This window comes from Meriones unguiculatus, chromosome 14 (genome assembly GCF_030254825.1).
Source record: "Meriones unguiculatus strain TT.TT164.6M chromosome 14, Bangor_MerUng_6.1, whole genome shotgun sequence".
Taxonomy (NCBI): Eukaryota; Metazoa; Chordata; class Mammalia; order Rodentia; family Muridae; genus Meriones; species Meriones unguiculatus.
In genome coordinates this window covers 68,112,431-68,128,110 of record NC_083361.1, presented here as the reverse complement: position 1 = coordinate 68,128,110, position 15,680 = coordinate 68,112,431, and the positions used below count along the sequence as shown (strand labels likewise).

Below are 15,680 nucleotides of genomic sequence, written 5' to 3'. Positions count from 1 at the left end.
CCTGGGAACGCCCGGGGCAGGCAGCAACAGTTCCGGGAGCTGCGAGCTGGGAAAGCCGGCGCTGCAGTGACCTCCGGGCTCCTGTCCTCGAGGTGCCCCGCCCCGCACGCCGGCTGCTTCCTGGGGCCGCTGGGCCTCGGCGTGGGCAGAATGAGCCGCATCTACCACGACAGCGCCCTCCGCAACAAGGCCGTGCAGACCGCGCGACTCCCCGGGGCCTGGGACCCCGCCGCCCACCAGGGGTAGGCTGCGCTCCGTCCGCCCGGGTTTGCAGGCAGCGTGTCTCCCGCTGCTGGCCAGGGGTGGGCTGTGCTCCCCCTCTTCCCTCCTGCTAGCCAGGAGTGGACTGGGTATTGGAGCTATTGGCTCTGTCGGGTCCCTGGGAGCCTGGCCCCTGCTGTTGGCCAGCGGTGGCCTGGGAGCATCCCTGGGGCTGTGGTCCTCGATCTAAATCGGGATCTGAGTCCCGCTCAGAGATTGATCTGGGGCACAGGGGGCCTTGGGAGGTTGCCAAAGCCACGCTAGGCATCTCGCTTGCTCTTCCTGCGGTTCCTGGCCGCCACACACTGGGAAGACAGGTAAACTTGAAATTCCCTCCTACAAGCACATCCGCTGGAGGGACACCAGACTCCCAAATGGCACTCCAAAGGAGGTGCTTCGGTTCCCGCTGACCTCAGGTCCGTTCCCCACCCCAGGACTCTAAACTCTAGCCATTTCTCACTACAGGTGACTAGTGCGTGTTGTGGCAGGAACAGGAGCGGGAGGGCGGGAATATCCGGAGCTATTGGCCTTTCCGAGGGTAATAGGCAGGGTGGAAGGTTCCATTTACAGCCAGAAACACCAAAGAATTATTCTATGTGAAAGAAGCCAGGCCCAGAAAATCAAATGTTGCGTCGTCCAAAGTCCAACTCATAAGGTTTCCAATGGAGCAGTTTCAGATAAAATGAGGACCAGGTTCTGAGGATCTAATGTGTACATAAAATTGATTGTGAATCATTACACAGTGTATGTATCTATCAAGTTTTCTTGTTACATGCCTTCAGTATATCCTGTCTTTAGGAGTTAAACATTTTTAGAAAGCACTTGAGAAGAGAAAGAACATAGAGGCAAGGAGCCCTGACCCACCCCTCTTCCACTATCTCTCTTCTTAGACCTACCCTTTTCCCATCTTAATGGCTCCAAAAAGAAAGCCCCCAGATCCCAGGTTCTGCTTTTGTGGAAGCTATCACTTGGAAGTGGTCAGGGGCTGGTTCTGGCTGGGGTTCCACTCTGTGTGGGAACCTGTGATCTCCAGTTAATCCCCAAACTTAAGAGTCTCTGCTTTTTTTTTTTTTTTTTTTTTTTTTTTTTTAGCTGTATCTGTGAAAATAATCATTTCCTCAGGTTGATGACCACGTAGGTATGGATGGGGACAGGAACTTGAAAGCTCCTTTAAATAGTGAAGAGGGCGTGCTGCTCTTCAGAGGACCTGAGTTCAGTCCTCAGCACCCACATCAGGGGGCTCCGAATTGCTCGTAAGTCCAGCTGTGGGGCCTTTGACTCCCTCTTGTGGACTCCACAGACACCAGGACACATCACTGTACATGCTTACACACACTTACACAGAAATGAAAAATAAAAATAAAAGCAACCCAGGCATGGTGCCTCACAGCCTTATTCCCAGCCCTTGGAAAGGCAGAGATGGGTTGATTTCCCCCTTTTTTTAAAGGATGAAAAGGAAAAATGATTTGTTCCCAAATCTGCTTAACTAAAGTCGAGTCATTTATTTATCTGTTTGCAGCATTTTGCTATGTATTAAAGGCTTGGCTTGGACTCACAGTGTAGACTAGGTCGGGCTTGAACTAACAGCAATCCCCCATCCGAAGTGCAGGGATTACAGGTGTGTGTCTTCAAGGCCAGCTGTAAAATATGCTTTACGTTTAGTAAGTACTTATTTATAGTTTACACTGCCTCTGCTTTCATGATCTTAGGCCAGCATCAGAAAGGAGCGCAGCCAGGCAGCTGTTTGCTCCTCATTTGTGGGTAAGACTCAAAATAATTCCTGGGTTGTCTGTGGAGGGGCACCTCTTGGTCTTTGAACAGCCTGGGAAGGTTCATTTGGAGGGATGGAGGTTGTGATAGGGGAAGCCAGGAGCGCTAGGGAAGCCATGAGCGTTTGGTCCCTTCTAGGTATGCTCAGAGACTGGTAGCTAGGGAACTGGGCTTTCTGTCTCAGTCAGATTCTCACCCAAACCGTACATCTGAGTGTGGCTGACGGACTGGCACTCCTTCCTCCCTTCTCATCCGCAGGGGAAATGGTGTCTTGCTGGAGGGAGAGCTGGTGGATGTTTCTCGCCACAGCATCTTGGATGCCCATAACAGGAAGGTGAGGCTGTGTCCTGGGGGGCATTCACAGGGTCTCCTCCCTCACCCACATGACATCTTGTGTTGGGCTAAGACACGAAATCCAGGCCGTTTGGGAGGGGCCCACAGAACAGATTGCCACGGCCAAAACAGGACCAGTAGGAAGGAGACTTTTAGGGCCTGGCAGTGTAGCAGACAGGTGATACTCCATGGTTCTTGCGGGAAGAGCAACTAAAAAGATAGACCAAACCCAGTCTAGCCCGGATATACAGTCCGCACGCTGCTGTCTAGGCCTGCAGCTCCTGTGAGGATGGCCTCCTGCCTTCTGTCTTTGCTTCACAGCCTCCTCAGCTTGTGCTCACCCCATGGCCACTCACAGCAGCCACCCTAGACCAGCCTATGTCTCTTTCCTGAGCATTCGTTCCTCTGCCCTCCCTTCAGACAGCCTCTCTAGGGCTGGCCACACCAAGTGCTCCTCCATCTCTATACCCCAGCTTGGCACCAGGCCCTCTCCAGGTGAGCGGAGGCCCGGTTCTATATTATCTTATTCTTTTTTATTTTTAAATTCGTTTATTTTTATTGCACGTGCATTGGTGTTTTGCGTGCACGTATGTCTGTGTGAAGGTGTCAGAGCCCCTTAAACTGGGGTTACAGCAGCTGCATTGTACCATGCAGGTGCTGAGATTTGAACTCTTATCCCCTGGAAGAGCAACCAGTGCTCTTAACCACTGAGCCATCTCTCCAGCCACTATATAAAGATTTATTTGTTTGTTTGTTTGTTTGTTTATACAGTATTCTGCCTGCATCTATACCTACATGCCAGAAGAGGGCATCAGATCTCATTATAGATGGCTATGGGCCACCCTGTGGGTGCTGGGAATTGAACTCAGGACCTTTGGGAGAACAGCCAGTGCTGTTAGCCTCCAAGCCATCTCTCCAGCCTCCCCCCTCCACCTTTCTTCTCCTTCTCCTTTTCTCTTTCTCTTCTTCCTCCTCCTTTTCCTCCTTCTTCTTTAAAGAGACAGAGTTTCTCTGTATAGTCCTGTCTGTCTTGGAAGTCAATCTGTGGACTAGGCTAGCCTTGAACTCAGAGATCCTCCTGCCTCTGCTGGGATTATAGGTGTGCACCACCATGGCAGGCTTCAGCCTGTGCGTTTGTATCACACTCCATGAGGACATTTTTCCTGCCCAAAGATCTTGCCACTCTCTCTGCTTCTTAGGTTGCAAGTCAGTAGGTGGGCACACGAATGTGGAGACCCCACCCAGCCTGCCCAGGAGAGCTGCAGCAATGTGGAGCTGGCCTGCCTCAGCTGTCCCAGCACAGGGAGGTGTTGACAGACCCCCTCCAAATGTGCCCCTTCTGTCCTTACTCCTGTTGGTACACAGGGCAGAAGCCATGTCAGCCGCCAGCCTTCAAACCTCTATCTGTTCCCCTCTTCCTCCTCCTCCTCCTCCTCCTCCTCCTCCTCCTCCTCCTCCTCCTCCGGGAAGTGGTGCCCATGCAGCGTCGCTCCTACCCAGTCATTTCTTTTTCTCTCCCATTCTCTCTCTTCCTCTTTCCAGGGTGCCCCCCTCCTTCCAGGGGCCCTTAGCCATTCCCCTTTAATCTTTGTGCCTGATTTCCTACCTTCTGGTGGCCCTCAGTTGACCCCTTGCTAACTCATTTCCAGAAAGACATCTCTGGGGGTATTGTTGCTGCTGCAGACCTTAGAGGATGCCTTCTTACCTACCAAAGAAGGTTCACACACCCTCTCGGCAATGGAAGGCTCATTTAAAACCCATCTCAGTTGCTTTCCATCCTGTGGTACCAAGGGGCCTCTTAATAGCCTGAATTGCTTAGATGTATGCATGGCCTCTTGACTGGCTCAAGGTTTTTTGTTGTTTTTTTTTTTTTAAGATAGTATCATATGTAATCCAGGCTGGCTTTGAACTCACTGTTTGATAGAGGAAGGCCTTGAATTTCTGATGGTCCTGCCTCTGCCTCTCCAGTGCCAGGAGCACATGTGAATGCCACTATACCAGGCTTATTTAACACTGGACATCAAACCCAGGATTATGCCCAGCAAGCATTTGACATCCTCAGGCCTGTTTCAGGTTTTTAGTGCTCTTCCTACACTCTCATCCCACACCTGCAGGTTGCTCTGCTCTCTTGAGAATTCACCTTCTGTGGTTGTCCTAAAAAGAACTATCTGCTTCTTCCATCTTGGCACTGATGCCTTGCCTGCTTCAATGAGAACAGCTGACCGTTTCTTGCTTTGCAAGGTCACTTCTCTGTCATTGTGTCCCTGGTTCCCTGCAATGCCCCTGAAGGGATGCATCGTGCTATTCCCACATGGTGGGAAAACTGACGCAATGGGAGTTTGGAGTGATTTGCCCCAGTGCTATGTCTGTGGGAGTAGCAGAGTGGCTGCCCAACCTTACGTCCTTTCAGTGTTCTTTCTGAGGCAGGTTGGCAACATCCATCCTGCCTCCTGGCCTTTGGGGACCTTGGGACTTGGGTTATGGTTACGCCAAGGCTGTGTGGAAGCCTGGGAGTCATGCCTGTGTTGCCCTGCCATGGCTTGTGTGGCACGTCATGTGTGACAGATACTCTAGTAAGTATAAGAGTGAATAAGTATGTAAATGAGGTGTCTGCTCAGCCTACACAGCAGGGTAGGGTGATGGGATTCTGAGGCAGAGGGTGAGCTGGGCAGAGGAAAAGGCTGCAGGGAGAGCCTGGGCTGTGTGTGTGTGTGTGTGTGTGTGTGTGCGTGCGCGCGCGCGCGTAAACTGAATTTATATTCTCAGTTGGTAGAGGGTGAGACTCTTAATCTCAGGGTCATGGGTTTGTGCCCCACGTTGGGCACAATATGTAAAAGGACTTTTATTTGCCTGGTTCAGTTGTTCTCTTGGAAGCTTATCGCCTCCTTCTGCTAAGCTGGGCCTAGTCCTGGAAGCTTCTAGCTTCTGTACCATCTAACCTAGGACTAGAACGTTTTCAGCCACTGAGACTGACTGCTTTAATAAAGCTTACCCTTTTGTGTTCTTTCTGAGCTCCATCCAGGCTGTCTGGTTCAGGTCAGCTGCTCTGGCTCAAACTCCTCCCCCAGCTGACTTATTCAACCTGGCTTTTCTCTTGGCCCCTGAATTGCTCTTGGCCCCTGAATGGCCTTAAACTAACTCAAGCAATCTGCTCTAACCTCCTGGCTTCTTCTCATTCTCTGGATCATTCAGTCTTCACCCGAGTTCTCTCTCTGCAACCCATCTCTCTATTACTGTTCCAGTAAAACTGCCTCCTTTCCTCTCTGTATTGCCCCTATAGTAGCTTTTCTATCCTCTCTCTGAGAGTAGGGTGTACCCTATTCATCAACTCTTTCTCTGATTTCTTACTGTTTCTGCCACTCAGTTAGACATCACTTTTCAACATGGGTGCTTCCTTCTACAAACTAACTTTACCTTCGTTGTTTGGAATAAAAGGCGTGCACCACCACACCTGTATCCAAGCTTTTCTTTACCTGAAACTCAGATATGCCTGCCTCTGTCTCCTGGATTAAAGGCATGTTTGTATTCCAGCCGGATCACACAGACCTAAAAGATCTTTGAATGTGATCTCTTGTCAGCCAGATCACACAGACCTAGAAGGTCTTTGAATGTGATCTTTTGCAGAATAGCCATGTTCTGAATTAACATTCCGCTACTCGCGTGTGTGTGCGTGCTGGAGTTTGGGCTAGACTAGGGTGTGAAACAGTCCACTCACCTTTTCTTTGCCTTCCCCAGGAGCGCTACTACGTGCTGTATATCCGGCCCAGCTGCATCCACCGGAGAAAGTTTGACACCAAGGGAAATGAAATTGAGCCCAACTTCAGTGCCACCAGGAAGGTGAACACAGGCTTCCTCATGTCATCTTACAGTAGGTATCCTGGGTCCTCTGTCCCTAAGAGGCTCTTAGACTGTCCTGTTGGTCCTCTGAGATCCTTGGAAGTGGCTTCTCAGCACAGTTGGCTTTGATGCTCTTTCTGGCTTTAGCATTTCCCTATTGGATTCCCCCCCACCCCCCCTGCCTACCCAGAGAATTCCCCAGTGTCCCATTTTTGTCCCAGGAGCCAGGTTGGCATTCCCAATTGAGTCCATTTCCTGAAGCTGAAGCCTGGCAAAATTGTGCCCAGACTGGCTTTGGGCTCTAACTATCATTATGTGCAGACCAGGCCAGGTCCAGCAAGTCGCGCTTCTTCTATCCAGGTGTTTGCTTTTTGGCTCTAATCTATTTGTTCTGCTTATTGGTTATATTTCTGTTGCTGTGACCAAATGCCTGACAAAAGCAACTCTAAAGGACAACTGTTAGACAAGATGTGGGGAAACTGTGTGGGGATGTGGGGGTAACCAGGCATGGCTTCTGCATCTTACTGACAGCTACTGCCCCGGGAGCCCCACCACCTGCAGGTTTAGAACCTGGATTCCTCCTGGAGCTGCTGAGAGTTGCCAGGCCTCTCCTGGAGTAGGCCAATGGAGAGAATCAGGACCACAAGCTGGCTGCTGGTTCTAGAACCTGAGAGAACCCTGGTCACAGAGTCTCAGTGGGAAGGAAGGAATGCGCTGTGGGTGTTTGAACACTGCCTTCTCTCAGTCTTTTTTTTTTTTTTTTTCTCATCTCTGAGATGGGGACAACAAAACCAAAACCAAAGACCCTTGCTGAGGGCTGGCTTGATGCTAGATACTTTGCTAAATGCTCTATGTGTGTGTGTTTCATCTGTACTGCTTGTCAGTGCTGTCAGACTTGCATAATTTTTAACCCTATTCTCCAAGGACAAAGAGAAAGCTCACTGGCCCAGATTGTGGTAGAATCTAGATTTACACCAGGTAGCCCAGAGTCCAGGCCATACAGTCTCTGCTGTGGACTTCTCTGATGAGCCCTGGCAGGATGGATGCCCTCACCACCTCCTGAAGGTACTCAGAGGCTGTTTCCTCCCCAGGTACAACTAACACTCCTGCTCCATATCCTTTACAGAAGTGGAAGCCAAGGGGGATACTGACAGGCTGACCGTGGAGGTGCTGAAGGGCCTGGTAAACAAGCCCGAGCTGCTGGAGCTGACAGAGAGCCTCACCCCAGATGAGACAGTGGCATTCTGGATGCCTGAGTCAGAGATGGAGGTCATGGAACTTGAGCTGGGGACTGGAGTGCGGTTAAAAACTCGGGGTGACGGCCCTTTCATAGGTGAGCACTGTGGCTCATTTTGCCTGTTCCAATAGCCTTTCGGGGCTCCTGGCCTCTCTTTAGAGGCTCCCCATTTCTCTTGCTTAGAGCTATGGGAGAAGGCCAGGTGTGCCTTCCATGGAGACATGACTTATGACCTTGAGATTTACTCCTAAATCTGTGTCTAAGTACTCTGGGACCCTTAGCCTAGACACAGTATATCCCAAGGTACCATCTACTTCCTTGTTTACTGTGGCTGACCCTTGCTCTGTGGTGATTTAGGAGTCTCACCAAGAACCTTAGTGGCCACACTGGAGAACAAGTCAAGCCAGACTTAGTGGGCCTCACCAGAATGATTGACTTAACCCAGCTAGTCTGTAAGGAGAGAGGCCATTCAACTTCTCTTCTTGCAGATTCCTTAGCCAAACTGGAACTGGGAACAGTGACCAAGTGTAATTTTGCTGGTGATGGAAAGACAGGAGCATCCTGGACAGACAACATCATGGCCCAAAAGTCTTTGGAGAGGAACACGGCGGAGATCCGAGAGCAAGGGGATGGGGCAGAGGATGAGGAATGGGTAGGTCAAGGGGACAGCTGTGGACCTGGCCCTGGCACTGTTGTGTCTCTTGGTGGGAGTTTTGTACCATACACAGTATGGCTGGGGTACAAGGAGTGGAAGGTAAGATAAATGATGTGTAATTCTTTTTTTTTTATTTGTTACAATTTATTCACTTTGTATCCCAGCTGTAGCCCCCTCCCTCATCTCCACTCAGTCCCACCCTCCCTCCCTCTTCTCCTGTGCCCCTCTGATGTGTAATTTTTAAGAGGAATTCAGGGAAATTCACTCATGGAATTAACAGACGGTGAGGTGACAACCTGAGATCTTCTTGCTGGAGGTCCTGAAATGCCCTGTGGACATGCAGCCCCACCCAGGGACTTATAAAAGCAAGGGAGGGAAGGAAAGATTACAGAAGGACCCATTAAGTTTCAGAATGTTTCTCTTGAAGTGATACAATAATCATGTAGGAATCTTTGAGCAGCCAAATGTCTTTTCCTTCTTAGTCTAGACTTGCCTGGAAAGGGGCTGAATATTAGTCCTGTCTTATTCATGTTTCTTGTGCTCAGCCTTAACTCCCTGCTTAGCTTATATTTAGTTGTTTATCTGAAGCATATTTCACTTGAAAATTTGAGCTGATAGCTAAAGCCTCCAAATAGAACATTTAGAGCAAAGGAGTCACAAAAAAATGGGGTATCCACCTCAGAGATGACAAGAATGACTTTGACCAAAGGAGGTCAGGGAAGGAAGTGGGGGGGGGGTCTGTGCCCCCAGCTGAGAAGTGGTGGAGTTGCTGGGGGGGCTCTGGAGCCAGCTCTAATGCAGTGAGGCCAAGGCTGTGGCTGAGGATGACAGGCTCAGGCCCTTGTCTGAAGATTGCCAGAAGGCTTTTATGAAATAATGCTTTTTTTCTATTTCTTGACTTGGCCACTTTGTCTGTCTCCAGGATGATTGAGGTGCCTCCTCCCTTACCAGCTTCTGCGATGGCGTCATTAAGGGACCACACCAACTTCCACCCTGGAGAGATCAGTCTGTCAAGCTGAATACCATTTAACACACTCTGCTGAAATCAAATCCAAGACCTCAGTACTCACAGAGGGTCTCCAGGCTTTGGCTTTTGTATGTGTGTGTCCCTCTTTGGATGCAAGGCTAGCTCTCCTAAACCTTTCTCCAGTGTTCCTTTCCCTAGGTGGCGGGCGTGTACCTGATGAATCCCCCAAAGTGCAAAATTGAGAAATGTTCCTTGTCTAAGTACAGAGGGGCTCCAAGGGTAAGCGAATGGGCTCCTTCCGTTCTTGCTGTTTTCTCCTTTCCTTCCTTTCTCCCCAGTGCCAGGCTCCTTGCTGAGCCTCTGTTTTCCTCACCCAGTCCTCCTTGGTCTGTTCTTCTCTGCCCCACATCCAAGGTACGACTTCTATTTGGCTCCGTGCCTCCATGGGGTTTTCTGTCATAGACCTCTGTCTTTAGTGGGTTCTTCCCGCGCTGATGAAACGCCATCACCAAAAGCAACTTGCGGAGGAAAGGGTTTATTTTATTCACAGTTCCGCTTAACAGTTCATCATTAAAAGCAGTGAGTGCAGGCACTCAAGAAGGGCAGGAACCTGGGGAGAGGAGCAGAGGCCATGGAGGGCTGTTGCTTGTTGGCTTGCTCAGCCTGCTTTCTTCTAGAACCCACATGACCAGCCCAGGGATGGCTCCACCCACGATGGGCTGGGCTCTCCCCCATCAGCCATTAAGAAAATGCCTTACAACCAGATCTCACGGAGACATTATTTCAATGGAAGTCCCTCTTTCAGAGGATGCTAGCTTGGGTCAAGGTGACGGAAAGCTAGCCAGTACAGACCTACCTGGCTGCTCTCCTGGAAGATGCTGTTCTTGGGAAGGCCAACAGCCTGTCCGCCTGTGTCTGGCTGCTCCACAGGTCTTGACTCATTCCACTGGGCCAACTTTTTATCTTAAAAACATTTTTTTAATAGTGCTTATAATCAAACCTAGGGCTTCATGCTTGCTAGGTGGGTGATCTACCACAGCCCTGGACCATATTTTTGGTACCACTATTTTTATTGTTTTTTTGCTTGGAGAGCTTTTTATGAATGAGTGAATCTCCAGGAAACAATTTCTCCACACTCCTGGATTCTCGTCTGGTATTAATGATCTTCCAGATGGAGCCACGATCTTAAAAGAGATAAGCCTTTGGTCAGGAACCCTGCCTCCGTGGGTAGTGTGCCCCCGCTCCGCTCTGTGACGGGGTCTGGAGAGGAAGTCTGCAGGTCCGGAGTTCAATTCTACACACCGTGGCAAGTGTCTGTGTCCTTCTCCATCCTGGGAAGAAGGCTCGGGGAGGGAGGAGTCACTGACTCTCCTTAATGTGTCAGCTGCAGTGCCGGATGCTTTCTGTGACCTGTACTAACACCTTCCTGGTGCTAGTGCTCATGTCAAACACTTGGAGTATCCTGTCACCACAGTCCTACGATGTACATATGATTAGTGTCCCCATTTTCTGATTCATGAGACTGATGCCTTGAGGCTCCATGAATAGCATATGTTGTGAGAGAAAGGAAATTACATCCAGGCAGTCAGCTTCAAAGCCTACTTTTTTTTTTTTTTTTTTTTTTTTTTACTGACAGAGAACCTCATTGCAGGCTGACCTTGACCTTGCTATGTAGCTAAGGATGGGTTCAGACAACTCTCCCAGTTCCTATGTGGAGGACCCTGGATTCAAGTCCAGAGATTTCAAAGGCAAAGCTTTTGTTTCTTCCGTTGTCCCCTGTTTCTCTGGCCACAAAACGTTTTTAGATATAGGGGCAAAAGTATATGGAATCATGTCATTGGTGTCCTGTGTCTGGGATGACTTACAGACTGGCTACAATGTAGCCTTACTCTTGAGGATGGCCAGGAAGGTGGGTACACATAAGGGTATCTGGGGACATTGGGACATCTCACTGCCCAAAGCACTGTGGCAACTGTAGGTTAGTCTGTTAATGTCCTGAGATAAAAATGAAGGGCTCTGGATGTTGGACTTCAAGGAAGGAAAAAACCACTGTGGCTAGAGCTCAGAAGGCAGAAGAGGATGGAAGGTGTGTTTGAGAGATAGACAGATAGCGGGCATGGCGACTTCATGTTCACTGAAGCTTTGAGGTCTTTCTGTTTAATGTTCTGAAAGCCAGCAATCCTGTGGAGAAGTGAGGTCTGACTCATCTACTCTGAAGCTCAGTTGGTGGAGAAGAAATGGGGGCAATGAGCATCTTCTGCAATATTCAGCTTAGAGGTTGGTGTGGTTTGGACTGTAGCAGACAGAGAGAAGTGTGAGAGAAGGGCCCATGCCCAGAGGTATTCAGGGAGGGAACAGAATCAACAGGCCCCCAGAGACAAAGGAGTCAAAATGTTCATTCTCTGGTGGGCAGAAGTGTTGGGGTGCATAAGACGGTTTATCAGGAGTCCTGTCTGAAGCTAGGCTGAAATCAGGTTCCTGAGGAAGGGGAAACCAAGTGCTCTACAGAGAAGAACAGGATTTCAAAGACAGGTGGGTAGCTCGCACCTATAATCTCTGTGCTCGGGAGGCGAAGGTATAGACAGGGTTGCCAACAGTTTGAGGTTAGCCCAGGCTTTTGAGACCTGCTTCATAAAACCAAAACCAAAGAGATGCAAGCAAATGAACAACAACAAAAAGGGACAGCAAGAAGGCTCTGTGGGTAAGAGTACTTGCACTGAGCCTGAAGACAAGTGTGATTCCCAGAACTCACATGGTGGAAGAGAGAACCAACCCCAGCAGTTGTGTGCTGATCGAAATACTCATGCACACAGTGGCCCATGGACACCTCCCAAGGGAATAAAAAATTAAGGGCTGGGCACAGAGGCTCACGCCTGTAATCCCAGCACTCAGGGAGGCAGAGGCAAGAGGATCTCTGTGAGTTTCCAGGCCAGCCTCGTCTACCAAGTGAGTAAATCCAGGACAGCCAATGCTACACAGAGAAGTCCTATCTGGAAAAACAAAAACAACAACTAAATAAATAAGTTTTCAAGCTTAGCAGTTAGAGAAACTGAGACAAAACCCTCTTCCCAGGACAGAAAAATGGCTTGGCTCAGAGCCACATGGAAACCTGGGGTCACATCCTGGTACCTTGAGTAGCTGGAAAAGACCCACAGTTTCATTCTTACCTATTAAAATTACCTTGGTTCTAATATGTCCACATGTGAAACTGGACATTACTTTTCCCACCCTTGTTATGTAAACACTGTCAATACTCATAGTTATATTTTTGAGACTATTTAGAGTAGGCTGACCACAAATTTATAGAGATCTGCCTGATTCTGCTTCCACAATGCTGGCTCCTCACTGTATTTTTTATTATTTAGAAACAGTTTTCCAGAGTTAGATTCCTGGGCAGCTTTTGTAAAATTCTTGTTATGTTGCCAAGTAGCTTCCCCAAGGGGTTGTTTTAAACTGCCATGTCAGTACCAATGTACTTTTGCCAGAATTGGGGATGAAGGTTTTGAACAACTATCTGATAAGGTGAAAGTTCTTAAGTACATTTTAATTTGCCATTTCTTATATTTAGAGTGAAATTAAACATTTTTTATTTCCTGTATTCAGTCCTTAAAATTTTTTTTGGTTACATTTATTACCGTGTGTTTGTGTGTGTGCACATGTTGGTCAGAGGATAATTTAAGTTTGTTCCCCCATCATGTGGATTCAGGGAATCCAAATCAGGTCATCAGGAGTGGCAGCAAGTGCCTTTACCTGCTGAGACATCTCACTGGTCCCCGCATATATTTCTTTTGTTATGCGCTTTGGAGGATGACTTTCAACTTCTGTCTCTACCTCTTGCCTTTATCTCCCAAATCTAACAGACATGTACTGTCATACCAGCTTTTCTATAGTGCTGTAGATGGGACCCAGGATTTTGTGTAAGCATTCTACTTTTTTACATCCCTTTATCACTATCATACATTTTAATTATTGTTTTTGTGTGAACATACGTGCTCATATACTGCAGCAAGTATGTGGAGGTTAGAGACAATTTTTGGAAGCCAGTTCTCTCCTTCCCTTGGGTTCTGGGCATCAAACTCAAACCCAGTTTGTTATTCCTAATGGGCAAGTGAGTTTATCTTCTGAGTCACCTCCCAGGCCTTTATTTTGTTTTTTACTTACTTCTTTGGTCCACTGTGCCTTTAATTTATATGAAAACATGAGATAGTTAAACTGTTTTTCTCAAGTGTTAATCAGTTATCTCAACAGCATTCTTGAACTCCCTCCCACAGCCGAACTATGATGACCCCTGCATCATATATTAAAATTTTTTCATGCCAAGGGCTGGAAAGATGATTCAGTGGTTAAGACTACTTCTCTTCCAAAGGATGGGAGTTGCTCCCAGCGCTCAGTTCTGGTGGCTCACAGCTCCCTGTAACTAACAAGGCCTCTACTGGTCTTTCAGGGCACTGAACACATATGCTTATATTGGCACACAGATACAAATACACATAGTTAAAATTAAATCTTTAACCACCAGGTGTGATGGTGCATGTCTGTAATCCCAGCACTCAGGGAGAGGGAGGTGGATCTCTGTGAGTTTGAGGCCAGCCTGGTCTACAAATCGAGTCCAGGGCAGCCAAGGCTACACAGGGAAACCCTGTCTTAATAAAACCCAAAAACGAAAAAAATGAAATCTTTAAAATTTTAAATCTTTAAAATAATTTTACTAGAGGTTATTGTGTTATAGTTCAATATGTCTCCCTTTAATTATGGTTTAGGGCTTGTGAGGTGACTCAGCAGGTAAAGGCACTGTCAAGCCAGATGACCTATACATCAGATCTCCCTACAGCGGCAGAGAACTGAATCCTGAAGTTGTCACCTGCAACTCTCCCCCAACAAATATATAAATGTAACTTGAAAACAGACTTCTACCTATCCTGGTTGTTTCACTCAGTGGGTAAAGCTAGTTCCTTCTTGTTACTCTGTTTCAGAATTCTCTTTGATAGTCCTTCCCAACATATAAATCATTTTGTCACACTTTAATGCAAGAGTCATTTGAATTGTTATTTACTAAAAACTCAGGGGTGCATGTGCTGTGGCCTCCCAGCACTTGGGAGTCAGAGGCTTGAATCTCTGAGTTCAAGGCCAGCCAAGGCTTTATAGTAAGACTGGTTTTTGTTGTTTTTTTTTTTTTTTTGAGAAAGGGTTTCTCTGTGTGGCCGTGGTTGTCCTGGACTCCCTTTGTAAACCAGGCTGGCCTCGAACTCACAGAGATCCACCTATCTCTGCCTCCTTGAGGGCTGGGATCACAGGCCTGCGTCACCACACCCGGCTGAGACCCCGTTTTTTTTAAAAAAGACATAACATATAAACAAACAAATAAGAAAACAAAAGGTGTTACCAGTTTGGGCCCAGCAGTTCCTTTCAAATGAAATTCCATGAAAGAGCCCTTGTGATTTCAACTTTCATTATCTAAAGGAGAGACTGATCATTTGCAAGAGGAGACTTTTGCCTAATTTACTGCAGCACTGTAATAATGAAAAACAAACGCCCAGCTTTTGCAGGTTCAAGGTTAGGAGGCGATGAAGCCACACAAGCTCCCTCCTGATCGCTCAAACTGGCTCGGCTGCTGGCAGGAGATGCTGCCCTCGATCAGCATTGCTGACGGAGGTGCCAATTCCGGGATTCACGTCCTAGGAAGGCTCGGACTGATAACCAGACTGGCCAGCGCGACCTTGCTCCTCGGCCTCCACAGCAATCCCGCCGACCTCACCAGGGCGCCAGAGCGGCCGGACCCTTCGGTGCTCGGACCCTATGGCACGGAGGCTAAGTTTCCGGGAGCGGCTTTTAGCAGGGCATCAACCGGAAGTATCCGTGTTGTGGCGGAAGAAGGTGCAGTCTTGGAGCAGCTGGAGCGGAGAGAGGCCGGACCGGCAAAGATGATTCAGGCGATTCTGGTTTTCAACAACCATGGGAAGCCGCGGCTGGTCCGCTTCTACCAGCGTTTTGTGAGTGCGGCCGGGCCCGCCACGCCCCTGCGGAGTATCCGCACCCATTCCCTCCCCTCTGCCCGCAGCAGCGCTCGGCGGCACTGTGCATGACCCGACCCACCCCTGCTCCTCTCTTACCCTCCTTGGATCCCGGCTTTACGTTGCCTTGTGACACTTCCCCTTGGGTCTTAGGTCCAGACACGGTACACAGTGTGCCTTATTGAGATGCTGGATGACAGAAGCCACTGTCTTTAAGCTTTTTTTAAATAGATGAGCGTAGTTTTGTGATGATCGGGTCGTTGGGTTCTTCTAAGTTTCCGTTTTCTCAAAGGAGTGGGGGAGAAGTTATTTCCTGGAATCACGTGCTTCAGCATTGTCTAGGACATACCCTGTAAGGTTACGGAAAGTCTCTTTAAAAATCGGCAGGGAAATGGGATATTACAAGATGCCAGATGTAGTTTTCACATCTCTAAGCTCAGAACTTGGAAAATGGAGGCGTGAGGATCAGGACTTCAAAGTTATCTTTAGGTACACAGCTAGTTCAAAGCCAGCTTGAGCTACACCAGACCATATCTCAAACAAAACAAAACAAAACAAAAAAACCCAAATAACTAAATAAATAATAAATTCTGTTACAGGATGGCTCAG

General features: G+C 48.4%; 2 protein-coding genes across 3 annotated transcripts in view; both read left to right on the top strand.

The window, feature by feature from the left end:
* Positions 1-8: 8 nt before the first annotated feature.
* Positions 9-12,658, top strand: Arpin (actin related protein 2/3 complex inhibitor). Its single transcript, XM_021658929.2, has 6 exons — positions 9-242; positions 2,290-2,365; positions 6,100-6,232; positions 7,328-7,534; positions 7,927-8,090; positions 9,016-12,658. Exons 1-6 carry the CDS (start codon positions 151-153, stop codon positions 9,022-9,024), a joined length of 681 nt encoding a protein of 226 aa, XP_021514604.1. The 5' UTR covers positions 9-150; the 3' UTR covers positions 9,025-12,658.
* A 1,571-nt stretch (positions 12,659-14,229) lies between these two features.
* Positions 14,230-15,680, top strand: part of Ap3s2 (adaptor related protein complex 3 subunit sigma 2) — a 46,281-nt gene continuing 44,830 nt past the window's right edge. Inside the window, exon 1 of one of the 2 annotated variants that reach the window (XM_060367407.1) lies at positions 14,230-15,050. In XM_060367407.1, the coding sequence (XP_060223390.1) occupies positions 14,625-15,050 (426 nt within the window). In that variant the 5' untranslated portion in view covers positions 14,230-14,624. The remainder of the gene's footprint in view (positions 15,051-15,680) is intronic. The other variant, XM_021658928.2, reaches the window with a different exon arrangement.